The following is a 26,707-nucleotide window of genomic DNA, read 5'->3' as shown; positions in this document are numbered from 1 at the left end:
ACATGGACGTTTTTGAGAGAAAATGAAACACCGAGACAGGCGGTTTACGTCCTGCCGACAACCAAGTCCTCAAAGACGTGGCATCTGAATGATTGTCACGAATAAAGTGTAGTGTTGCATTTGTGTTGTTCTCGACATCATTATAAATGAAAAGAAGGGTCGACGTTGGTACATAGTTTACTTCTCGCAAATAACACTAAAGAGAACCGCATCATCATCCATCACCATAAACAGTGTGTTACATGCCGATGCTCCGTGAGAGACTTCAGAGAGGTTTGTGGTTTCACCCGTAACGTGTGCGCACAATGTGGTAATGAAAATCTATTTTGTTTCCGCGATTCTGACTGATTTCCTTCAAGACGAATACTGTAGCACTATCATGCGTTAATACTGTAGCAATATCATGCGTTAAAATTCTTAGTTGTAAGAAACGTCGTATCAGTCGCTATCGTCTTAATTGAAATTGAGTTTGTCTTTCAAGTCGACATGCATCGCTTGAGCATTTCGTAAATGCTTTGTGGATATAGCACCTCTTGGAGAATGATTCACGAGGTAGGAAAATTACATGAATCTTAATTCTTGTCATATTTCTCGTTTGTTTTGTATACGAATGGCATTAGCAATCTTTATGTTTCATCCAGATCTCAAGTTTTTCACTTCCACGTAAAAACCCTTCCTGTTCTGGTAATTGTTCCGCAAACTGGTCTGTGTGAAAGAATGTCAATCAGGTGAAGACGAAGTTTTTATTCACCGATAAAATATTCTTAGAATCATACGAAGAAGCGCACTTATAATATTTACTTGTATTTGATAGAAGCGCAGTTCACACTGTTACTTGTCGTTATGGCTTACGTTTCTTAGTTTCCTCTTAAATAACAGCAAGTTGAAGCTAGGCAGATACTACAGTGTTAGTGACTTTGAGCTAACTTTGAAAAAAAGTAAAACATTTCAAACAAGTTCTTCGGTGTTAGCTACGTTGAAGTAAAACTCTACTAAACTACACATATACACCATTTAAATAGATGTTCTTACAAAAACGTGACTGGTAGGCCAGTTTAAACCATTTATAAGTACTATTTTTTGTAAACATTTTTAGGTTGCATGCCAACACTCACCTTGCTAATGCGAATAGAAACGAGAGAAAGCTAGCTCAGTCTCGCTCAAGCAACTTGCATACAAAGACTGCCATTATCGTAATGATTACGTGATCGCATCTAAAAGAAACCTGTGAGATAGTTCAGATTCAGTGACTCATTTCACTTGACATTTACCTAGACATGTGGAAGAAAAAAAACGATAAATCTAACCGAACTAGTCTGGTACGTACCATAATTGGATCAATTGCGAGCCAGTCACATAGCTGATAAGTGAATGATATCAGTCAGATGTTTCAAAATCGAGATAAGCAAGCAATATAAGTAGCGGAGCCTCTGGGAAGGCAGTACACAGCTGGAAGCAAAACGGCGAGACGTGCTCGAGGTAAGACACAGCCAGCGACTATCCTATTCAAAAGCTTACATCAGAATGCAGATATTGTAATACGCTTATTCGTACCCCATGAAGCAATTACACAACAAAGTCAGACCAGCTAAAAACCATTACTTTTTTTAAAATTTACAGATGAAGACGCTCTTCATCCTATTCGCTATCCTAGGGATAACAGCAGGTAACACACCTCGACAAATGTTAATTTCATTCTTCAGTGTATGATACAATGCAATTATTCGTTGATGAGATATACAAATCAAACTGGATTGCTGATTAATTTCAGCAAAGGCTGTTCCCGTTCACCGTGTGAATGCACACACTCGCGACCTGCAGGATGACCTCAACGACTTCCTCGCCCTCATTCCCATCGACGAAATTGTGAACATTGTACTTAACCACTTGGCCAACGACCCTGAGGTGCAGGCTGTCGTAGAATACGTGCTCTCCGATGACTTCAAGAGCATTGTCCTGGCCATCGACGCTCTCCCAGAGTACATTGATGTAAGGATCCCATACCTATGCCAGTTGTAGACATTGCAATGTACCTTTATTACAAACACGTTAAACTGTTATCTTCTTCACCTCCAGTTTCTCAACTACCTGCAAGACTCCGGCCTCGATGTCTACAAATACGTGAACATTCTACACGACTTCCTGGGACTGCCCCAGCTTACTCCTCCATCCAAGCTGAGACACACCAGGAGCATCCGTTCCATGGTCGACGAGATTCTCGCCATCTTGCCACTGGACGAACTCCGGGCTCTGTTCGACGAGAAGCTGGAAACCAGCCCCGACTTCAAAGAACTGTATGACAGGATTAGGTCTCCCGAATTCCAGGTGAGTCATCATGTGTTGATCAATAGTTAGATGACCATCCTGGAGGGTACTTAGTACCTAAAGTTTATTTATCCTGTTCACCTGTTGTAGTCGATCGTGGAAACTCTGAACTCGCTGCCAGAGTACCAGGAGCTGCTGCAGAAACTGAGGGACGCCGGGATCGACGTCGACGCATTCATTGATCTGATTCGCGGTCTCTTTGGCTTGCCAACAAGTAAGTAATTCACTATATGTACCACACGAGTTGAGAGCACGAATGTCAAACAGGCGTACTTTCGAAGATTGTCACATTTCAGAGACAGTTACACCATTTCGCTTCTAGAGTACTTAGAGTCTCTCTTTATTCTCTCTTAGGCTCCAGCAACAAGATTCGTTTCCATGTAACTGCCAAGAAGGCCAACCGCAACCTCCAGGATGACCTCAACGACTTCCTCGCTCTCATTCCCATCGATGAAATTATTAACATTGTGCTTAACCACTTGGCCAACGACCCTGAGGTGCAGGCTGTCGTAGAATATGTGCTCTCTGATGACTTCAAGAGCATTGTCCTGGCCATCGACGCTCTCCCAGAGTACATTGATGTAAGGATTTCAGACCTATGTCAGTTGTAGTCATTGCAATATACCTTTATTACAAAGACGTTAAACTATTATATTCTTCTCCTCCAGTTCCTCAACTACCTGCAAGAGTCCGGCCTCGATGTCTACAAGTACGTGAACATTCTACACGACTTCCTGGGACTGCCCCAGCTTACTCCTCCATCCAAGCAGAGACACACCAGGAGCATCCGTTCCATGGTCGACGAGATTCTCGCCATCTTGCCACTGGACGAACTCCGGGCTCTGTTCGACGAGAAGCTGGAAACCAGCCCCGACTTCAAAGAACTGTATGACAGGATTAGGTCTCCCGAATTCCAGGTGAGTCATCATGTGTTGATCAATAGTTAGATGACCATCCTGGAGGGTACTTAGTACCTAAAGTTTATTTATCCTGTTCACCTGTTGTAGTCGATCGTGGAAACTCTGAACTCGCTGCCAGAGTACCAGGAGCTGCTGCAGAAACTGAGGGACGCCGGGATCGACGTCGACGCATTCATTGATCTGATTCGCGGTCTCTTTGGCCTGCCAACAAGTAAGTAATTCACTATATGTACCACACGAGTTGAGAGCACGAATGTCAAACAGGCGTACTTTCGAAGATTGTCACATTTCAGAGACAGTTACACCATTTCGCTTCTAGAGTACTTAGAGTCTCTCTTTATTCTCTCTTAGGCTCCAGCAACAAGATTCGTTTCCATGTAACTGCCAAGAAGGCCAACCGCAACCTCCAGGATGACCTCAACGACTTCCTCGCCCTCATTCCCATCGATGAAATTATTAACATTGTGCTTAACCACTTGGCCAACGACCCTGAGGTGCAGGCTGTCGTAGAATATGTGCTCTCTGATGACTTCAAGAGCATTGTCCTGGCCATCGACGCTCTCCCAGAGTACATTGATGTAAGGATTTCAGACCTATGTCAGTTGTAGTCATTGCAATATACCTTTATTACAAAGACGTTAAACTATTATCTTCTTCTCCTCCAGTTCCTCAACTACCTGCAAGAGTCCGGCCTCGATGTCTACAAGTACGTGAACATTCTACACGACTTCCTGGGACTGCCCCAGCTTACTCCTCCATCCAAGCTGAGACACACCAGGAGCATCCGTTCCATGGTCGACGAGATTCTCGCCATCTTGCCACTGGACGAACTCCGGGCTCTGTTCAACGAGAAGCTGGAAACCAGCCCCGACTTCAAAGAACTGTATGACAGGATTAGGTCTCCCGAATTCCAGGTGAGTCATCATGTGTTGATCAATAGTTAGATGACCATCCTGGAGGGTACTTAGTACCTAAAGTTTATTTATCCTGTTCACCTGTTGTAGTCGATTGTGGAAACTCTGAACTCGCTGCCAGAGTACCAGGAGCTGCTGCAGAAACTGAGGGACGCCGGGATCGACGTCGACGCATTCATTGATCTGATTCGCGGTCTCTTTGGCCTGCCAACAAGTAAGTAATTCACTATATGTACCACACGAGTTGAGAGCACGAGTGTCAAACAGGCGTACTTTCGAAGATTGTCACATTTCAGAGACAGTTACACCATTTCGCTTCTAGAGTACTTAGAGTCTCTCTTTATTCTCTCTTAGGCTCCAGCAACAAGATTCGTTTCCATGTAACTGCCAAGAAGGCCAACCGCAACCTCCAGGATGACCTCAACGACTTCCTCGCCCTCATTCCCATCGATGAAATTATTAACATTGTGCTTAACCACTTGGCCAACGACCCTGAGGTGCAGGCTGTCGTAGAATATGTGCTCTCTGATGACTTCAAGAGCATTGTCCTGGCCATCGACGCTCTCCCAGAGTACATTGATGTAAGGATCCCATACCTATGCCAGTTGTAGACATTGCAATGTACCTTTATTACAAAGACGTTAAACTATTATCTTCTTCTCCTCCAGTTCCTCAACTACCTGCAAGAGTCCGGCCTCGATGTCTACAAATACGTGAACATTCTACACGACTTCCTGGGACTGCCCCAGCTTACTCCTCCATCCAAGCTGAGACACACCAGGAGCATCCGTTCCATGGTCGACGAGATTCTCGCCATCTTGCCACTGGACGAACTCCGGGCTCTGTTCAACGAGAAGCTGGAAACCAGCCCCGACTTCAAAGAACTGTATGACAGGATTAGGTCTCCCGAATTCCAGGTGAGTCATCATGTGTTGATCAATAGTTAGATGACCATCCTGGAGGGTACTTAGTACCTAAAGTTTATTTATCCTGTTCAACTGTTGTAGTCGATTGTGGAAACTCTGAACTCGCTGCCAGAGTACCAGGAGCTGCTGCAGAAACTGAGGGACGCCGGGATCGACGTCGACGCATTCATTGATCTGATTCGCGGTCTCTTTGGCCTGCCAACAAGTAAGTAATTCACTATATGTACCACACGAGTTGAGAGCACGAATGTCAAACAGGCGTACTTTCGAAGATTGTCACATTTCAGAGACAGTTACACCATTTCGCTTCTAGAGTACTTAGAGTCTCTCTTTATTCTCTCTTAGGCTCCAGCAACAAGATTCGTTTCCATGTAACTGCCAAGAAGGCCAACCGCAACCTCCAGGATGACCTCAACGACTTCCTCGCCCTCATTCCCATCGATGAAATTATTAACATTGTGCTTAACCACTTGGCCAACGACCCTGAGGTGCAGGCTGTCGTAGAATATGTGCTCTCTGATGACTTCAAGAGCATTGTCCTGGCCATCGACGCTCTCCCAGAGTACATTGATGTAAGGATCCCATACCTATGCCAGTTGTAGACATTGCAATGTACCTTTATTACAAAGACGTTAAACTATTATCTTCTTCTCCTCCAGTTCCTCAACTACCTGCAAGAGTCCGGCCTCGATGTCTACAAATACGTGAACATTCTACACGACTTCCTGGGACTGCCCCAGCTTACTCCTCCATCCAAGCTGAGACACACCAGGAGCATCCGTTCCATGGTCGACGAGATTCTCGCCATCTTGCCACTGGACGAACTCCGGGCTCTGTTCAACGAGAAGCTGGAAACCAGCCCCGACTTCAAAGAACTGTATGACAGGATTAGGTCTCCCGAATTCCAGGTGAGTCATCATGTGTTGATCAATAGTTAGATGTCCATCCTGGAGGGTACTTAGTACCTAAAGTTTATTTATCCTGTTCACCTGTTGTAGTCGATCGTGGAAACTCTGAACTCGCTGCCAGAGTACCAGGAGCTGCTCCAGAAACTGAGGGACGCCGGCATCGACGTCGACGCATTCATTGACTTGATCCGCGGACTTTTCGGCCTGCCAACCAGGTCGAAGCATTAATCTCCATTGTACCAGTACCTCTGTCCACAAAGCACTCTTGTTGATGGACTAATGGTGTGTAATATTGAAGATATGTCTTCTATTTGAGAGCACGTAAATAAAAAATTTCCAGCAAGTTACTTCGTACTATATTAAAATTTACTCTAAACCAATCACTCACCGTAACCAGTGCTTCAGTTTTATCTTCACATCCACTACGTTCTTTTCGTGAAAACGCGACGTCTGTATCTTTTTCATGAATTCAATTGAAATTCATTTGGAATGGCCCCGACTCATAATAAGTTATGCAGACTAGCTCATAATTCGAAGCCTTGTGGCTGTCAAGAAATGCAGTTCTGTCGAGTAGCTGACTCCCAGTAAACAGGCAATTGAGTCAGTAACATATCCCTGAAAGCCTAGTGCCTCACAGTAGCTACATGAGCAATTCCACGACAGAACCACTGCGTCATTTGCTTCTCGTGAAAGTTCAGCAATTGGATCGAGTCACCTACTGCTGTCAGCATGCTACTGGAAGGATAATGAAGTTAAGAAAAGTTTGTTGCTGTAAAAAGTACTATTAATATTTGGCCGTGATAACGGGCTGCCAGTGCTGCTGTAGAAGAGAAGGCCAGATGCACATTTACATGACACTTCTTTGAATACCTGGTATCCATTAACGCACACAAAGTTCGCTTTTATTTTTATGCACTCTTTATGAATTACTTCCATGCAATACACTTTTTCTAAATGTTTTGTTTCTCAATGGAATGCACGCCCAGACATCTCGTTCATCTTATGGAGTAATAGCTTTCCGTCCTCCTGTACAGTTCAAAACTTGAGGAATATGGCAGAACGGCAGATCAGCTTGTCAGTACTGTAATATCACATCACTCTCGAGATATGGAGACAGATTCTGAGATGGCGACCTTAATACGAGAAGCATTCAACAAGCAATGCAACATTTTGTTTTGTTTTGAAAGCAGGTTGGTTTTGTTCAGGATTCTAATACACCTTCTTATTCCCCACTTTTTCAGCTACAAAACACTGTTTTTTTTAAATAATCTCAGTTCAACACGATGGGCTTACGCCATCTTACTGGGTGGGCCCGTATACCCGCATACGACTCGACTGATGGACGTTGAAACGAATGTCCTGCTACATCTGTAACCTCCCCATCATCCACATATTAATCCTGTGGGTCGCACGTATGTCCTGCGTTGCTCTTTGTAGTCTTGTGTTACGTGGCGAGGAACTCAATGGGTACATACTTTCGAGTACCCCAACTGGTGGACGAATGTGTCAGCACAAGAACAGAGACATTCAGTTGACCAACGAGGTGATCAATTGTGATCCGTTGTTCACCCTCGAATGGGAGTGTCTTCACATTTCAATTCTGCAGGAGTCACAGCTGTGTGCGGCTTGCCGGCACGCGTTAGATCGGATAGGTTTGCGTAACCTTGTTGCGACGACCGCAGACGTCTCGCCCAACGACTCACAGTGCTTTTGCTCACTTCCAGGTCCTTGTTGACATTCTTCAAGCGCCTAGGACCATCTGACAGTCTCTGGTTTTATGTCAAAAGAAATTCGATGACTGCTCTCTGCTTGGAACGCACTTCCACTACAGAAGCCATTTTGAAGGCTACCATAGCACCGCCAGCAATTGGAACTTGATGATACTGTAAGGACTGAAACGGGAATATTCCACGATGTCCCACAACAAATTCCATATTTTTTTCAACACATATCGGCCGAGAAAAAAATGTGCTGCGTTACTTATTGAACGCCGCTCTTATTTTTGTGGTACGTATTTCCAACTTCGGCTGCCGCGACTCCAGATATCGTGGCAAACACAAGACTTGTACAGCTCTTTTTCTAAAGGATGGGGCCCCTCCACGCCCACACCAACGTGGTGACCAAACCAAAAGTTCTACTGTCACCTCCGTATAACATGTTAGTTTTTGAATCAGGAATCACAGGATGCGGGCTGTGATGTTATCCATGAGTCTGGGTAAGATTACTCATTAACATGGTCCATCAGGAGATAGAGAGTGGACGAAAGCGATCGAAGGGTAGCGGTTGTAAGGGCAGAGGAAAAAAAAGTGCCCCGGCAAGAGTCAAGGGACAAAAACCTCTGCGACAGTAGGACGGGTAGTAAGGACAGTAGCGGCTTGCTATCTGCGACTGTGCATGCAAGGTGTCGTTATGTTAGTTCGAGGTATCGTGCATCGTTACCTTTGTCGTTGTTGGAGCTTGTTGCGGCGCTTGCTGCAGTTGCTGTGTCCCTGCAACAGTTCAAGGTCGTTGTGTATTAGTGGGCGATCGGTCACAGATCGGCTCACAGACGGTGTAGGGTATGTGTGTGGCTGGTTTGCGTGCTGTGTGCAGTACGGTTTCCCTGCGGTTGCCTGTTTTTCGGCTGGTCGAACATCTGGGTTTCCAGTAATAACTGTGTTGCAGGGGCTCGCCAGTACTGTCGTGTTAGCGTTCTATGGACCATAGATGTTTAGCTCCTAGCCAGTAATGTCTTTGGTCTGTTATGCTTCCATCTATGGTTGTGGTCGTAGTTACCCAGAGAAAAGGTAAACGGCTTGCGCGAGTGTCTCGTGTTATTGTACAGTCGTGTGGAGAGTTTTTGGAATACCTGCAAGATAGTATCTAGCCGGTATTCCCGGTGAAGGTCCGCAATGCGTGTGTAGCGCGGAGCATTGCTTATGATTTTGAGTACTTTGTTCTGTATGAGCTGCAGACGGCGCAGGCGAGTTGGCGCAGCGTATCCCCAGACAGGGGCTGCGTACGTCATCAGGGGTCTAATAAGTGTCATGTACATGGACCTAGACACTTGTACAGCTCCATGCAGATAAAGTATTTATACGTGGCCAAGAGCAGCCCTGTGGGGCCTGTCACGCTGCTGGTAACACATTGACTGTTTACTTAACAGAAGCGCCAAAGGAACTGGTATAGGGATGCGTATTCAGACACAAAGAGATGTAAATAGGCAGAACACGGCGCTGCGGACGGCAACGCCTATATAAGACAACAACGGGTTTGAACGTGCTATTATAGTCGGTGTACGAGCGATGGGACGCATCTCCGAGGTAGCGATGAAGTTGGGATTTTTACCGCACGTCGACCGAAAGAGAATCGTTCAGCGTGGCGTGGCAAACACAAGACTTGTACAGCTCCATGCAGATGAAGTACTTATACGTGGTCAAGAGCAGCCCTGTTGGGCCTGTCACGCTGTCTCCCAATTACACAAATTGCTACAGATTTCAGTGCTGGACCATCAACAATCGTCAGCGTGCGAACTATTCAACGAAACATCACCGATATGGGTTTCGGAGCCGAAGGCCAACTCGTATACCCTTGATGACTGCACGACAGAAAGCTTTACGCCTCGCCTGGGCCCATTAACACCGACATTGGACTGTTGATGACTGGAAATATGTTGCCTGGTCGGACGACTCTCGTTTCAAATTATATCGAGCGAATGGACGTGTCTGGGTATGGAGACAACCTAATGAATCCATGGACCCTGTATGTCAGCAAGGGCATGTTCAAGCTGGTGAAAGCTCTTTAATCTTGTGGAGCGTGTACAGTTGGAGTGAGTGATATAGGACACCCAATGCGTCTAGATACGACTCTGAGACGTGACATGTACGTAAGCATCCTGTCTGATCACCTGCATCCATCCATGTCCATTGTGTACTCTGACAGACTTGGGCAATTCCAGCAGGACAAAGCGACATCCCACACGTCCAAAACTACTACAGAGTGGCTTCAGGAACACTCTTCTGAGTTTAATCACTTCCGCTGGCCACCAAACTCTCCAGAAATGAACATTATTGATCATATCCGGGATGTCTTGTAACGTGCTGTTCAGCAGAGATCTCCACACCCTCGTACTCTTATGGATTTATTCGCAGTCCTGCATGATTCATTGTGTCAGTTCCCCGCAGCAGTACTTCAGGCATTAGTCGAGTCCATGCCACGTCGTGTTGTGGCACTTCCGCTTGCTCGCGGGGGCCTTACACGACATTAGGCAGGTGTATCAGTTTCTTTGGCTTTTCAGTGTTTTTATTTACCTCTCAGCTGCCGTGGGGCTATACAAACCACACCTACTTGTTCGTGGAGCGAGGCAGTAAATATTAGATTATAGCATGACATTGTCTTGGCCACATAATATTTATGAAAACTGATCAATTTATCGAAGTTTATAATAAAATTCTGTGTGACCAAGACTTTTATAATCTAATCCGATGCAAAGCTACCAGTCTCCTCAAAGGGTACAAACTACCCCGTATCGCGAGACAGTACATAGTTTACACAATGATGATGAGAAAGCTTGCAGACTAAAGTGCGCGAATAAATAACACATTACAGAGAAAAGTTCTCAACTATGCGAGGAATTTCTGTACAGAGTAAGTGTGTGCCACAAGGAAACCTTTCAAATGAGATCTCAATACTTGGTATTTATCACGCAAACTTTTCAGTGGAAGCCTACTGAAAATGAAACCTGCTGAATAGAGCACACCTACCTGGACAATGCTGAAGGATGTATTAGCCAAGTGTATATCGCTTTTCTGTCAAGTGTTCATTGAATGAATGTTGTAGTTGCTTCTTTTGAATTAGTCAGTGTAGTCAATAACAAATCTCATAATAAAATACATGCACAGGGACAGCCTACATGAAGTTCGCGAACTGACGATGCACTTCAGACTGACCATCCTTTTTGAGCTAAGAATATTCTTTGTGATTGTACTGAACTACCCCAAAAGTAAGCAGAGTAGACAAGTCTTCGCGTTTCGCTTTCAGAGACAGTAGAGATCATTCTTATATTTTCGACAGCAGCGTTCAGTTTGTGCACAAGATGATGAATGTGATACTTCCAAGAGAGTCCTCCTTTGACCCTCACTCCTACGAATTTAATAATTCTTCCAATCGATATGTGGCATACAGAAACCAGTGCTTAACAGTTTTGGTTAAAAACAGTCTTGGTTGCATAACGCGCTTATGCAGATCTTGGTGTCACGCACGTCCATCTAGATAAGTTTTTACTGAGTTTAACTAAGGCGATGTTGGCCTGACATATACAACGATGCCCTTTTGGCTGCACTGACTAAAGGATTTTTCTAAGAAATACCAAATTAAGATAACCTTAAGATGCCTAAATAAGGCGAAACGCGTCGTTGAAAAATAAAAAACTAAAATTGTAACCAAAGCTGTTTTTAACCAATACTAAGAATTTAAAATGGTCGATTAGATCGACTGTTTGACCATTCCAGGAGAGTAAAGTTTCGTTTTTAAAAGAGTTACTTGTTAGAAACTGTATGCTCTGCTTTTTGTTGGAATTATGGGTTACACTGTTGTCTGAAAGTCACGTACTTACGTTACTGATTACGCTGTTAGCTACGTTACTTACATTGCCTACCTTCTTTTCCACAATAAAGCTTGTGTTACCTGGAAAGAAAAATATTTGAGTCATCTATCATGTTTAGCGGCAGATCGTTGATATATATGAAGAAACACAACACACCCCAAAGAGAACACTGTGGCACACCCCACTTTACGTATTACCGATCAGTTTAAACCTCTTTCCTGTTTGTCATGGAGGACAACATTGTGCTTCCTACTTTTCAGACAAGAAATGAACCTTTGTTGAGCCTTTATATGCTTCAAGTTATGCAGAATTATTACATGATCTACACAATCAGATGCTTTTGCCAAATCAAAGAAAGTAGCTATTGTCCTTGAGCCCTGGATGAGTCGCTGGCGCCAGTGATTCTCTTATCTGGTAGGGGCAGTAATCCACTCGGTCTGGCCTGAGGGTTTTCTCTTTGGGTTTCCTCTTTTGGCCGCTATTTAAGCGCGGCGTTTCCGTCTATGGCTCTCTTGGTTTTCCACTCCGAGGCGCTAGTGGTCGTGCATGCCCGTTGCTTTGGCATGTGTTGTGTTGGCGAGTCTTGAGTGAACGTTACGCAGGAGTGTTGGTTGCTCGCGGCGCTGTGTTAAGATTTGAGGAGCGTGTCGGCGGCGGGCTCCAACGCACTAGCAAGTGTGTATATTGTACTACCTGATGGTGGATACCTATGAATGCTATGTGGATTCTCGTCGTTTCCTGCTACTTACGGTGGACATAAGCTGTTTCCTTGAGTTGTGTTTGCGATCAATCTGATGGTAATTTGTGTTCACAGCCGGAAACAGTGATTTGTATGTGATTATCCCCGCCGTGACGGGAATAAGGAATGCACTCTTGGTTCCGGTATATGTTGAGCAGTGCTGTTAAGATTGTAAAACATTGCTCAGTGACGGGAGCACTAAGCCTCAGTAGCGTGAAGGCTGCAAGACTCATTCTACACACATCAAAAAAGTTTTGAAGCATCTCGGTTCTTAGAGTTCCGGAACCTGTACAGAAAATTGGAATAGAGATCAACATAAACATCATTTCCGCCCTTTTTATTGCTTATGAAAACCACACATTGCATGTTGTACTACCATACAGCGAGACCTTAAGTGGTGTTGGTCCAGATTGCTGTACACACCGGTACCTCTAATAGCCAGTAGCGTATCCTCTTGCATTGATGCATCCCTGTATTCGTCGTGGCATACTATCCACAAGTTCATCAAGGCACTGTTGGTCCAGACAGTCCCACTCCTCAACGGCGATTCGGCGTACATCCCTCAGAGTAGTTGGTGGGCAACGTCGTCCGTAAACAGCCCTTTTCAATCTATACCAGGTATGTTCGGTAGGGTTCATGTCTAGAGAACATGCTGGCTACTTTTGTAGAGCGATGTTATTATTCTGAAGGAAGTCATTCACAAGATGTGCATGATGGGGGCGCAAATGTCTGTCCATGAAGACGAATGTGTCACCAATGTACCGATATGGTTGCACTATCGGTTGGAGGATAACATTCACATATCGTACAGCTGTTACGGGCCTTCCGTGACCACCAGTGGCGTACGTCGGCCCACATAATACCCACCCCAAAACAGCAGGGAACCTCCACCTTGGAGCAATCGCTGGACAGTGCATCTAAGGCATTCTCCGACGATTGTCTGGTTGAAGGCATAAGCGTCACTCATCGGTGAAGGGAACTTGATGCCAATCCTAAGTGGTCCATTCGCCATGTTCTTGGGCCCATCTGTACTGCGCTGAATAGTGTCGTAGCTGCAAAGATGGACCTCAGCATGGACGTCGGGAGTGAAGTCGAGCAGCCTTCTGCATACAGTTTGAGTCGTAAAATGACGTCCTGTGGCTGCACGAAAAGCATTATGTGGTGGCGTTGCTGTCAGGGTTCCTCCGAGCCAGGCAACGCCGGTCAACTGCTGTTTGTGTATGAGAAATCGGTTGGAAACTTTCCTCATGGCAGCACGTATTAGGTGCCGCCACCGGACGCCAACATTGTGTGAATGCTCTGAAAAGCTAATCATTTGCATACCACAGCGCTTCTTCCTGTCGGTTAAATTTCGCGTCTGTAGCACGTCATCTTCGTGGCGTAGCAATTTTAATGGCCAGTAGTGTATTTTGTCTTTTTGGAACTTTAGTTTTCAGGACTCGATCAGTTAGGCCTACTTTGAATTTCTTTGTTGGAATGATATCATTAAAGTACACCAAAAATACTTTAAAAACCTATCAAATAGTATATTTGCTGGCAAATCGTTACTTAAAGTATAGGGTGTGTCTCCATAACACTGGCCAAACCAGTCTCTGTCAGCAAAGGAATTACAAAATCTATCAATTTTTTTTCATCTGAGACAGGTCTGGTGATTACAATTTTTGGGACAGTCTTAGTTATACCAATCTCATCAGGAGGGAACCTACTTGTATAATTTAAGATCACAGAACTATGATCAGAAAATGCAAACTCTGACACATCACATGACTCGTCTGTTGTTTTAAAATTCACAAAAATATTGTCCAGAGATGTTTGTTCTCTTGTGGGTCTATTATTGACACAGTGTAAGTTGGATTGTCTTAGTGGATTTTGAAGTTCAGTGACACTACATTTGGTGTTGTTACATCAAAATCTGAATTCAGGTCACCACCTATTACAATATCATAATTTATCCATCTAGTTTCGCCAAATACATATAATAGTTGGTACAGTTTCTCTAGAAATACACTGATGATGCCCTTAACGTGATTTGTACAGGGATATTACTAATAACTTAAAACTGTCTACAACTATACCAGCAGCTTCAAAGTTCAGTTCATGACACAAAAAATCTAGATCCAATCTATTGATTGAACATCTAAGTGACTTGTTAACATAGATTGCTACACCACCTCTTATATGCAATTTTCTGCAGTAGCTATTGGCTACATTATAATTATCAAATTTAACCAATGTTAGGTCACTCTAAGTAGCCCAGTATTCACTCAAACACAAAATATCAAACACATTTTATATTCGAAGATTACTGACAATAAGTTCCTTACCCCTCACTCCTTGAATGTTAGGAGAGCATATTTTAAGATTAAACCTGTCTTTCCTCAGAGATGTACTATTATGGCGAGGGGCTATTAAATCTCCTGCACTATTTACCTTATTGGCTTCTTCTCCTTGGTGCCTTCGACTAAAAAATCGTTTAGGCGGAGAGGAGGAACTGTTTTTCGCTTACCCACAATATTTGACACTGCTACTGCTCGTTGAGCTCTCTTCCCTTCTACATGTTCATGTCCTGATCTCGATGATTGGGTTCTTCTTGTGGGTAACTCATATGTTGCTGTAGAATGGATACCTGTACCACTTGATGGAGCAATAGCTCTTGTAGCTGAGTATGCTGCCACCCTTGCTGTTTCTGTATGATCTGTTCCTTGCTGTGTTGTTCCATCTGTTGTAGCTGTTAATATGCTAGCTTCTCTCCCAACTCTTTCTTCTGTAATCAATGTTTCTTCAAGTTGTGTTACTGCAGCAGCTGGAGCAGTTGGTAGGCAAGATACATTGCAGCTCGCCTTCACCATCGGCAACGGGATTGAGTTACATTTCTTACTTCTAGGAGAAACACTTTCCGCTAATGCCTTGATCTTCTGGCTGAGTAGCGATTGGCCCCATTTATTTAAACGTATTTCATGTGTACTGAGGTGCTTTCTCTCCAGGTCATCAATATTAAGGAAAAACGCATTTGAAGTGGCCTTGCAGATCTTTTTGTACATTCTGTTTGCTTTTTGGATCTATCTGTCCACACAAGAAGATTCAAAAAGATCATCACTGTGTGGTATGCCTAGCACGATCACGGTTAGATTCAGCAATGTACATAACGCATTTCTTAACACACTGTTTGTACTATTAGTTCATTCTTATACACATAATTTGCGCCGCCCATTATTACTATACATTCACTTTGCGCCTTGCAGGTATAGTTTTTACAGTATTTTAAAACTTGTGTCAGACCTGCTCCAGGTTTCATAACACTTGTAATAGAGAGATCTTGCTGGAGGTGAAGAACCGGAATTACTGCTGAATGAACAGAGTGAATTTAACCTAAATGCTTATTTTGATGTATTCAGAAACCTACTGGTTTGAGCAGTGTCGAGCGCCCATGCAGATTGGCGTCCGCCGGCCGCTTGCGACTTCCTCCTCAAGTTCCGCCGCAGGAAAACAAGAACGTCATATAGAGAAACCACGACGTGCCGCCATTGAGACCACAATCCGGGTGAATTATCGAACATCGATTTTTTAATTTTTAATTAATAGTCACTGTTTCGTTAATTACAGTTTACAGTAATTGATCTGTTAGGCTGGAAGATTTTATTTTATACGTGTTGTTAATCTTATACTTTTTGTACTGGCTTTTATACTAATGTATGTTTCACCTTGCCAGGCTAGAAGCTTCACATTATTAATATTCGTACTTTTTATGTGGATTTTAAGTATGGATCCAATTCCACGTGGAGTACGTCAGTACATGTTTTATTGTCAGACGCTCGTTTTGCTATGTGAAGTAATTTTAATTAATGACTACGCATACCACACTTTAACCATTACAATTGCGATACTGGTTAATCATGTAGCCTAACTGTAGTGACCTCTGCTGGCCTAAGTTCTCTTGCATAAATTCCAGACGTATTCTGATCATCATCACCACTTACTACATGTTTAGTTTGACGTTGATACTACAATATTTTATGGTATGTATGCCTGGTATACATGGCTGTTAATCATGTAAACATCTTATGTAGCACCAGGACTTTTATAGATTTAGCGTCAGAAAACTAACTTAGTTGGTTACACACTGTTTTTGTAACAGATCTGAAGATTGCAGTAGCCGAAACCGGTCATAGTAAAAAAAAAAAAAATAAAAAAAATTATGTGATCAAGACGGACCTATAAAATAAAGCTGAACTTAATCGGAAGTCTATGTTCGGCGCGACTACTGTTTTTACACACAAAAGGATTGTTGTTAAGCATTTAACTTTAACATTGGGTTAAGACCGAATGAACATTTGCATAAGTAAGTAGGCTTGAAGAGCTGTAATTGACAAAATTAATTAGACCGTTAGCAAATGGCGGCCAACACTAGAGAACTGAAGCTACTTAAGTATCTCAAGTGAGGGCATTATATTTCAAATAAAAGTTTTTTTTTGTAATTGACAAATATACTACTGTATTCTGAAAGTGCTTAAGTAAATAATTCATACAGTTATTGTTAACAGACCTGTATTTTAATAAGACTTTTAGAATTAACATCCACCTAAGCCAGCGGTAATCTTAAGAGAGCAGGAGTTAGTCTTTGTTCACTGGACATAAGAAGGAAAGAATAATAATTATTAATGAGGTCACGCAGTCATGTGAGGCTCGCTTTACACGATTTCTTTCGTATTCTACATTACTTTCAGTTCACCACACATATCAAAAATTGACCACAAAAAGAAAAAAATGTGAAGTAAACAAGAGCACTAAAATGCATACCTTAAAAGTTATGTGTGCTTTCTCAGTAGAAGAGATGGGTTTCACAGTAACGAAATGAACATGTACTCGTAAGTACTTTAGATTCCACGTCTAGTGGACATTTTTTCTTGTTTTGGTGCGTATTAACACCTCTCCAAATATAGAAAGTAAAGATATTGCATTAGAAGAGATTTGCTTCGGATTATCAAAGACGAAGAAGTGGTCATAGCTCTTAAGGCAAGCATTGTAAAGCCTGTGTTTATTAGACGTTTTTGCTTCGAGTGATCGTTCTTGATGTATCCCTAAATACTGAATCTTCTTCCTCGGACACTCTGTGTAAGTGCCAGCAATTCCTGATGGGAAAAGATTTATGTATATCACCTACACCTGAGGTAGAGGCAGGATTAACCCCATTCACTAGTTGCTGTGATGCTATTCCAATATCGGAGAGCGTTGGCGATAGTGATGTGAGTTTCGAGAGGGAATAGCAAGCGGATGAGGCGTGAAATGGAATTTGTGTCGGTGTGGGAGACGTACTCGAGTATTCCGTGCAGGGGTGGTAACTACATTGCCAGTTTGGCGCAATTGTAACGCACCTGACTTGTTATCATGAGACCTTGGTTCGAATTCTGATGGCGGGACAGATTTTAATTCTTTGCTTTGGCCTACATCTTTATCATAGATAAACGTGAGACACAATATGTCTCAGGAATACCAACTATATATGATTAGTATTTACGTGCGATACACATATTTAATACTTGAACCTAACCCACTTCCTTTAACGGCAAATATTAGTTTTTTGACATAGAACATTATTTTTAATAATCTGCGAGTTTTCTTGCCCAGTCTTTTCATCAAAGATGAAGATTGTTGCGCTTTTACATGGACGTTTTTGAGAGAAAATGAAACACCGAGACAGGCGGTTTACGTCCTGCCGACAACCAAGTCCTCAAAGACGTTGCATGTGAATGATTGTCACGAATAAAGTGTAGTGTTGCATTTGTGTTGTTCTCGACATTATTATAAATGAAAAGAAGGGTCAACGTTGGTACATAGTCTACTTCTCGCAAATAACACTAAAGAGAACCGCATCATCATCCATCACCATAAACAGTGTGTTACATGCCGATGCTCCGTGAGAGACTTCAGAGAGGTTTGTGGTTTCACCCGTAACGTGTGCGCACAATGTGGTAATGAAAATCTATTTTGTTTCCGCGATTCTGACTGATTTCCTTCAAGACGAATACTGTAGCACTATCATGCGTTAATACTGTAGCAATATCATGCGTTAAAATTCTTAGTTGTAAGAAACGTCGTATCAGTCGCTATCGTCTTAATTGAAATTGAGTTTGTCTTTCAAGTCGACATGCATCGCTTGAGCATTTCGTAAATGCTTTGTGGATATAGCACCTCTTGGAGAATGATTCACGAGGTAGGAAAATTACATGAATCTTAATTCTTGTCATATTTCTCGTTTGTTTTGTATACGAATGGCATTAGCAATCTTTATGTTTCATCCAGATCTCAAGTTTTTCACTTCCACGTAAAAACCCTTCCTGTTCTGGTAATTGTTCCGCAAACTGGTCTGTGTGAAAGAATGTCATTCAGGTGAAGACAAAGTTTTTATTCACCGATAAAATGTTCTTAGAATCATACGAAGACGCGCACTGATAATATTTACTTGTATTTGATAGAAGCGCAGTTCACACTGTTACTTGTCGTTATGGCTTACGTTTCTTAGTTTCCTCTTAAATAACAGCAAGTTGAAGCTAGGCAGATACTACAGTGTTAGTGACTTTGAGCTAACTTTGAAAAAAGTAAAACATTTCAAACAAGTTCTTCGGTGTTAGCTACGTTGAAGTAAAACTCTACTAAACTACACATATACACCATTTAAATAGATGTTCTTACAAAATCGTGACTGGTAGGCCAGTTTAAACCATTTATAAGTACTATTTTTTGTAAACATTTTTAGGTTGCATGCCAACACTCACCTTGCTAATGAGAATAGAAACGAGAGAAAGCTAGCTCAGTCTCGCTCAAGCAACTTGCATACAAAGACTGCCATTATCGTAATGATTACGTGATCGCATCTAAAAGAAACCTGTGAGATAGTTCAGATTCAGTGACTCATTTCACTTGACATTTACCTAGACATGTGGAAAAAAAAAACGATAAATCTAACCGAACTAGTCTGGTACGTACCATAATTGGATCAATTGCGAGCCAGTCACATAGCTGATAAGTGAATGATATCAGTCAGATGTTTCAAATTCGAGATAAGCATGCAATATAAGTAGCGGAGCCTCTGGGAAGGCAGTACACAGCTGGAAGCAAAACGGCGAGACGTGCTCGAGGTAAGACACAGCCAGCGACTATCCTATTCAAAAACTTACATGAGAATGCAGATATTGTAATACGCTTATTCGTACCCCATGAAGCAATTACACAACAAAGTCAGACCAGCTAAAAACCATTACTTTTTTTAAAATTTACAGATGAAGACGCTCTTCATCCTATTCGCTATCCTAGGGATAACAGCAGGTAACACACCTCGACAAATGTTAATTTCATTCTTCAGTGTATGATACAATGCAATTATTCGTTGATGAGATATACAAATCAAACTGGATTGCTGATTAATTTCAGCAAAGGCTGTTCCCGTTCACCGTGTGAATGCACACACTCGCGACCTGCAGGATGACCTCAACGACTTCCTCGCCCTCATTCCCATCGACGAAATTGTGAACATTGTGCTTAACCACTTGGCCAACGACCCTGAGGTGCAGGCTGTCGTAGAATACGTGCTCTCCGATGACTTCAAGAGCATTGTCCTGGCCATCGACGCTCTCCCAGAGTACATTGATGTAAGGATCCCATACCTATGACAGTTGTAGACATTGCAATGTACCTTTATTACAAACACGTTAAACTGTTATCTTCTTCACCTCCAGTTTCTCAACTACCTGCAAGACTCCGGCCTCGATGTCTACAAATACGTGAACATTCTACACGACTTCCTGGGACTGCCCCAGCTTACTCCTCCATCCAAGCTCAGACACACCAGGAGCATCCGTTCCATGGTCGACGAGATTCTCGCCATCTTGCCACTGGACGAACTCCGGGCTCTGTTCGACGAGAAGCTGGAAACCAGCCCCGACTTCAAAGAACTGTATGACAGGATTAGGTCTCCCGAATTCCAGGTGAGTCATCATGTGTTGATCAATAGTTAGATGACCATCCTGGAGGGTACTTAGTACCTAAAGTTTATTTATCCTGTTCACCTGTTGTAGTCGATCGTGGAAACTCTAAACTCGCTGCCAGAGTACCAGGAGCTGCTGCAGAAACTGAGGGACGCCGGGATCGACGTCGACGCATTCATTGATCTGATTCGCGGTCTCTTTGGCCTGCCAACAAGTAAGTAATTCACTATATGTACCACACGAGTTGAGAGCACGAATGTCAAACAGGCGTGCTTTCGAAGATTGTCACATTTCAGTGACAGTTACACCATTTCGCTTCTAGAGTACTTAGAGTCTCTCTTTATTCTCTCTTAGGCTCCAGCAACAAGATTCGTTTCCATGTAACTGCCAAGAAGGCCAACCGCAACCTCCAGGATGACCTCAACGACTTCCTCGCCCTCATTCCCATCGATGAAATTATTAACATTGTGCTTAACCACTTGGCCAACGACCCTGAGGTGCAGGCTGTCGTAGAATATGTGCTCTCTGATGACTTCAAGAGCATTGTCCTGGCCATCGACGCTCTCCCAGAGTACATTGATGTAAGGATCTCAGACCTATGTCAGTTGTAGTCATTGCAATATACCTTTATTACAAAGACGTTAAACTATTATCTTCTTCTCCTCCAGTTCCTCAACTACCTGCAAGAGTCCGGCCTCGATGTCTACAAGTACGTGAACATTCTACACGACTTCCTGGGACTGCCCCAGCTTACTCCTCCATCCAAGCTGAGACACACCAGGAGCATCCGTTCCATGGTCGACGAGATTCTCGCCATCTTGCCACTGGACGAACTCCGGGCTCTGTTCGACGAGAAGCTGGAAACCAGCCCCGACTTCAAAGAACTGTATGACAGGATTAGGTCTCCCGAATTCCAGGTGAGTCGTCATGTGTTGATCAATAGTTAGATGACCATCCTGGAGGGTACTTAGTACCTAAAGTTTATTTATCCTGTTCACCTGTTGTAGTCGATCGTGGAAACTCTGAACTCGCTGCCAGAGTACCAGGAGCTGCTCCAGAAACTGAGGGACGCCGGCATCGACGTCGACGCATTCATTGACTTGATCCGCGGACTTTTCGGCCTGCCAACCAGGTCGAAGCATTAATCTCCATTCTACCAGTACCTCTGTCCACAAAGCACTCTTGTTAATGGACTAATGGTGTGTAATATTGAAGATATGTCTTCTATTTGAGAGCACGTAAATAAAAAATTTCCAGCAAGTTACTTCGTACTATATTAAAATTTACTCTAAACCAATCACTCACCGTAACCAGTGCTTCAGTTTTATCTTCAAATCCACTACGTTCTTTTCGTGAAAACGCGACGTCTGTATCTTTTTCATGAATTCAATTGAAATTCATTTGGAATGGCCCCGACTCATAATAAGTTATGCAGACTAGCTCATAATTCGAAGCCTTGTGGCTGTCAAGAAATGCAGTTCTGTCGAGTAGCTGACTCCCAGTAAACAGGCAATTGAGTCAGTAACATATCCCTGAAAGCCTAGTGCCTCACAGTAGCTACATGAGCAATTCCACGACAGAACCACTGCGTCATTAGCTTCTCGTGAAAGTTCAGCAATTGGATCGAGTCACCTACTGCTGTCAGCATGCTACTGGAAGGATGATGAAGTTAAGAAAAGTTTGTTGCTGTTAAAAGTACTATTAATATTTGGCCGTGATAACGGGCTGCCAGTGCTGCTGTAGAAGAGAAGGCCAGATGCACATTTACATGACACTTCTTTGAATACCTGGTATCCATTAAAGCACACAAAGTTCGCTTTTATTTTTATGCACTCTTTATGAATTACTTCCATGCAATACACTTTTTCTAAATGTTTTGTTTCTCAATGGAATGCACGCCCAGACATCTCGTTCATCTTATGGAGTAATAGCTTTCCGTCCTCCTGTACAGTTCAAAACTTGAGGAATATGGCAGAACGGCAGATCAGCTTGTCAGTACTGTAATATCACATCACTCTAGAGATATGGAGACAGATTCTGAGATGGCGACCTTAATACGAGAAGCATTCAACAAGCAATGCAACATTTTTTGTTTTGTTTTGAAAGCAGGTTGGTTTTGTTCAGGATTCTAATACACCTTCTTATTCCCCACTTTTTCAGCTACAAAACACTGTTTTTTTTTAAATAATCTCAGTTCAACACCATGGGCTTACGTCATCTTACTGGGTGGGCCCGTATACCCGCATACGACTCGACTGATGGACGTTGAAACGAATGTCCTGCTACATCTGTAACCTCCCCATCATCCACATATTAATCCTGTGGTGCGCACGTATGTCCTGCGTTGCTCTTTGTAGTCTTGTGTTACGTGGCGAGGAACTCAATGGGTACATACTTTCGAGTACCCCAACTGGTGGACGAATGTGTCAGCACAAGAACAGAGACATTCAGTTGACCAACGAGGTGATCAATTGTGATCCGTTGTTCACCCTCGAATGGGAGTGTCTTCACATTTCTATTCTGCAGGAGTCACAGCTGTGTGCGGCTTGCCGGCACGCGTTAGATCGGATAGGTTTGCGTAACCTTGTTGCGAGGACCGCAGACGTCTCGCCCAACGACTCACAGTGCTTTTGCTCACTTCCAGGTCCTTGTTGACATTCTTCAAGCGCCTAGGACCATCTGACAGTCTCTGGTTTTATGTCAAAAGAAATTCGATGACTGCTCTCTGCTTGGAACGCACTTCCACTACAGAAGCCATTTTGAAGGCTACGATAGCACCGCCAGCAATTGGAACTTGATGATACTGTAAGGACTGAAACGGGAATATTCCACGATGTCCCACAACAAATTCCACATTTTTTTCAACCCATATCGGCTGAGAAAAAAATGTGCTGCGTTACTTATTGAACGCCGCTCTTATTTTTGTGGTACGTATTTCCGCCTTCGGCTGCCGCGACTCCAGATATCGTGGCAAACACAAGACTTGTACAGCTCTTTTTCTAAAGGATGGGGCCCCTCCACGCCCACACCAACGTGGTGACCAAACCAAAAGTTCTACTGTCACCTCCGTATAACATGTTAGTTTTTGAATCAGGAGTCACAGGATGCGGGCTGTGATGTTATCCATGAGTCTGGGTAAGATTACTCATTAACATGGTCCATCAGGAGATAGAGAGTGGACGAAAGCGATCGAAGGGTAGCGGTTGTAAGGGCAGAGGAAAAAAAAGTGCCCCGGCAAGAGTCAAGGGACAGAAACCTCTGCGACAGTAGGAGGGGTAGTAAGGGCAGTAGTGGCTTGCTATCTGCGACAGTGCATGCAAGATATGGTTATGTTAGTTCGAGGTATCGTGCATCGTTACCTTTGTCGTTGTTGGAGCTTGTTGTGGCGCTTGCTGCAGTTGCTGTGTCCCTGCAACAGTTCAAGGTTGTTGTGTATTAGTGGGCGATCGGTCACAGATCGGCTCACAGACGGTGTAGGGTATGTGTGTGGCTGGTTTGCGTGCTGTGTGCAGTACGGTTTCCCTGCGGTTGCCTGTTTTTCGGCTGGTCGAACATCTGGGTTTCCAGTAATAACTGTGTTGCAGGTGCTCGCCAGTACTGTCGTGTTAGCGTTCTATGGACCATAGATGTTTAGCTCCTAGCCAGTAATGTCTTTGGTCTGTTATGCTTCCATCTATGGTTGTGGTCGTAGTTACCCAGAGAAAAGGTAAACGGGTTGCGCGAGTGTCTCGTGTTATTGTACAGTCGTGTGGAGAGTTTTTGGAATACCTGCAAGATAGTATCTAGCCGGTATTCCCGGTGAAGGTCCGCAATGCGTGTGTAGCGCGGAGCGTTGCTTATGATTTTGAGTACTTTGTTCTGTATGAGCTGCAGACGGCGCAGGCGAGTTGGCGCAGCGTATCCCCAGACAGGGGCTGCGTACGTCATCAGGGGTCTAATAAGTGTCATGTACATGGACCTAGACACTTGTACAGCTCCATGCAGATAAAGTATTTATACGTGGCCAAGAGCAGCCCTGTGGCGCCTGTCACGCTGCTGGTAACACATTGACTGTTTACTTAACAGAAGCGCCAAAGGAACTGGTATAGGGATGCGTATTCAGACACAAAGAGATGTAAATAGGCAGAACACGGCGCTGCGGACGGCAACGCCTATATAAGACAACAACGGATTTGAACGTGCTATTATAGTCGGTGTACGAGCGATGGGACGCATCTCCGAGGTAGCGATGAAGTTGGGATTTTTACCGTACGTCGACCGAAAGAGAATCGTTCAGCGTGGCGTGGCAAACACAAGGCTTGTACAGCTCCATGCAGATGAAGTACTTACACGTGGTCAAGAGCAGCCCTGTTGGGCCTGTCACGCTGCCTCCCAATTACACAAATCAACAATCGTCAGCGTGCGAACTATTCAACGAAACGTCACCGATATGGGTTTCGGAGCCGAAGGCCAACTCGTATACCCTTGATGACTGCACGACACAAAGATTTACGCCTCACCTGGGCCCATTAACACCGACATTGCACTGTTGATGACTGGAAACATGTTGCCTGGTCGGACGACTCTCGTTTGAAATTATATCGAGCGAATGGACGTGTCTGGGTATGGAGACAACCTCATGAATCCATGGACCCTGCATTTCGGCAAGGGCATGTTCAAGCTGGTGAACGTCTTTAATCTTGTGGAGCGTGTACAGTTGGAGTGAGTGATATAGGACACCTAATGCGTCTAGATACGACTCTGAGACGTGACATGTACGTATGCATCCTGTCTGATCACCTGCATCCATCCATGTCCATTGTGTACTCTGACAGACTTGGGCAATTCCAGCAGGACAAAGCGACATCCCACACGTCCAAAACTACTACAGAGTGGCTTCAGGAACACTCTTCTGAGTTTAATCACTTCCGCTGGCCACCAAACTCTCCAGAAATGAACATTATTGATCATATCTGGGATGTCTTGCAACGTGCTGTTCAGCAGAGATCTCCACACCCTCGTACTCTTATGGATTTATTCGCAGTCCTGCATGATTCATTGTGTCAGTTCCCCGCAGCAGTACTTCAGGCATTAGTCGAGTCCATGCCACGTCGTGTTGTGGCACTTCCGCTTGCTCGCGGGGGCCCTACACGACATTAGGCAGGTGTATCAGTTTCTTTGGCTTTTCAGTGTTTTTATTTACCTCTCAGCTGCCGTGGGGCTATACAAACCACACCTACTTGCTCGTGGAGCGAGGCAGTAAATATTAGATTATAGCATGACATTGTCTTGGCCACATAATATTTATGAAAACTGATCAATTTATCGAAGTTTATAATAAAATTCTGTGTGACCAAGACTTTTATAATCTAATCCGATGCAAAGCTACCAGTCTCCTCAAAGGGTACAAACTAGCCCGTATCGTGAGACAGTACATAGTTTACACAATGATGATGAGAAAGCTTGCAGACTAAAGTTCGCGAATAAATAACACATTACAGAGAAAAGTTCTCAACTATGCGAGGAATTTCTCTACAGAATAAGTGTGTGCCACAAGGAAACCTTTCAAATGAGATCTGAATACTTGGGATTTATCACGCAAACTTTTCAGTGGAAGCCTACTGAAAATGAAACCTGCTGAATAGAGCACACCTACCTGGACAATGCTGAAGAAAGTATTAGCCAAGTGTATATCGCTTTTCTGTCAAGTGTTCATTGAATGAATGTTGTAGTTGCTTCTTTTGAATTAGTCAGTGTAGTCAATAACAAATCTCATAATAAAATACATGCACAGGGACAGCCTACATGAAGTTCGCGAACTGACGATGCACTTCGGACTGACCATCCTTTTTGAGCTAAGAATATTCTTTGTGATTGTACTGAACTACCCCAAAAGTAAGCAGAGTAGACAAGTCTTCGCGTTTCGCTTTCAGAGACAGTAGAGATCATTCTTATATTTTCGACAGCAGTGTTCAGTTTGTGCACAAGATGATGAATGTGATACTTCCAAGAGAGTCCTCCTTTGACCCTCACTCCTACGAATTTAATAATTCTTCCAATCGATATGTGGCATACAGAAACCAGTGCTTAACAGTATTGGTTAAAAACAGTCTTGGTTGCATAACGCGCTTATGCAGATCTTGGTGTCACGCACGTCCATCTAGATAAGTTTTTACTGAGTTTAACTAAGGCGATGTTGGCCTGACATATACAACTAAAATTGTAACCAAAGCTGTTTTTAACCAATAGTAAGAATTTAAAATGGTCGATTAGATCGACTGTTTGACCATTCCAGGAGAGTAAAGTTTCGTTTTTAAAAGAGTTACGTGTTAGAAACTGTATGCTCTGCTTTTTGTTGGAATTATGTGTTACACTGTTCTCTGAAAGTCACGTACTTACGTTACTGATTACGCTGTTAGCTCGTTACTTA

At 43.5% G+C, this 26,707-nt stretch overlaps 1 protein-coding gene across 2 annotated transcripts; it reads left to right on the top strand.

The window, feature by feature from the left end:
• Positions 1-1,443: 1,443 nt before the first annotated feature.
• On the top strand, positions 1,444-21,562 carry LOC126331482 (uncharacterized). Of its 2 annotated transcripts, XM_049996496.1 has the most exons (21): positions 1,444-1,479; positions 1,621-1,666; positions 1,772-1,989; positions 2,077-2,325; positions 2,416-2,539; positions 2,680-2,906; positions 2,994-3,242; positions 3,333-3,456; positions 3,597-3,823; positions 3,911-4,159; positions 4,250-4,373; positions 4,514-4,740; positions 4,828-5,076; positions 5,167-5,290; positions 5,431-5,573; positions 19,879-19,962; positions 20,050-20,298; positions 20,389-20,512; positions 20,653-20,879; positions 20,967-21,215; positions 21,306-21,562. In XM_049996496.1, exons 2-21 carry the CDS (start codon positions 1,621-1,623, stop codon positions 21,441-21,443), a joined length of 3,651 nt encoding a protein of 1,216 aa, XP_049852453.1. In that variant the 5' UTR covers positions 1,444-1,479; the 3' UTR covers positions 21,444-21,562. The 2 variants fall into 2 exon arrangements, with proteins under 2 accessions (XP_049852453.1, XP_049852454.1); XM_049996497.1 differs by lacking the exons at positions 19,879-19,962; positions 20,050-20,298; positions 20,389-20,512; ... (1 more) ...; positions 20,967-21,215; positions 21,306-21,562 and adding exons at positions 5,745-5,993; positions 6,084-6,340 and having other exon boundaries at positions 5,431-5,657.
• The last annotated feature ends 5,145 nt before the right edge of the window (positions 21,563-26,707 follow it).

This window comes from Schistocerca gregaria, chromosome 2, assembly GCF_023897955.1.
Source record: "Schistocerca gregaria isolate iqSchGreg1 chromosome 2, iqSchGreg1.2, whole genome shotgun sequence".
NCBI lineage: Eukaryota > Metazoa > Arthropoda > Insecta > Orthoptera > Acrididae > Schistocerca > Schistocerca gregaria.
This window is presented reverse-complemented; position numbering and strand designations above follow the sequence as displayed.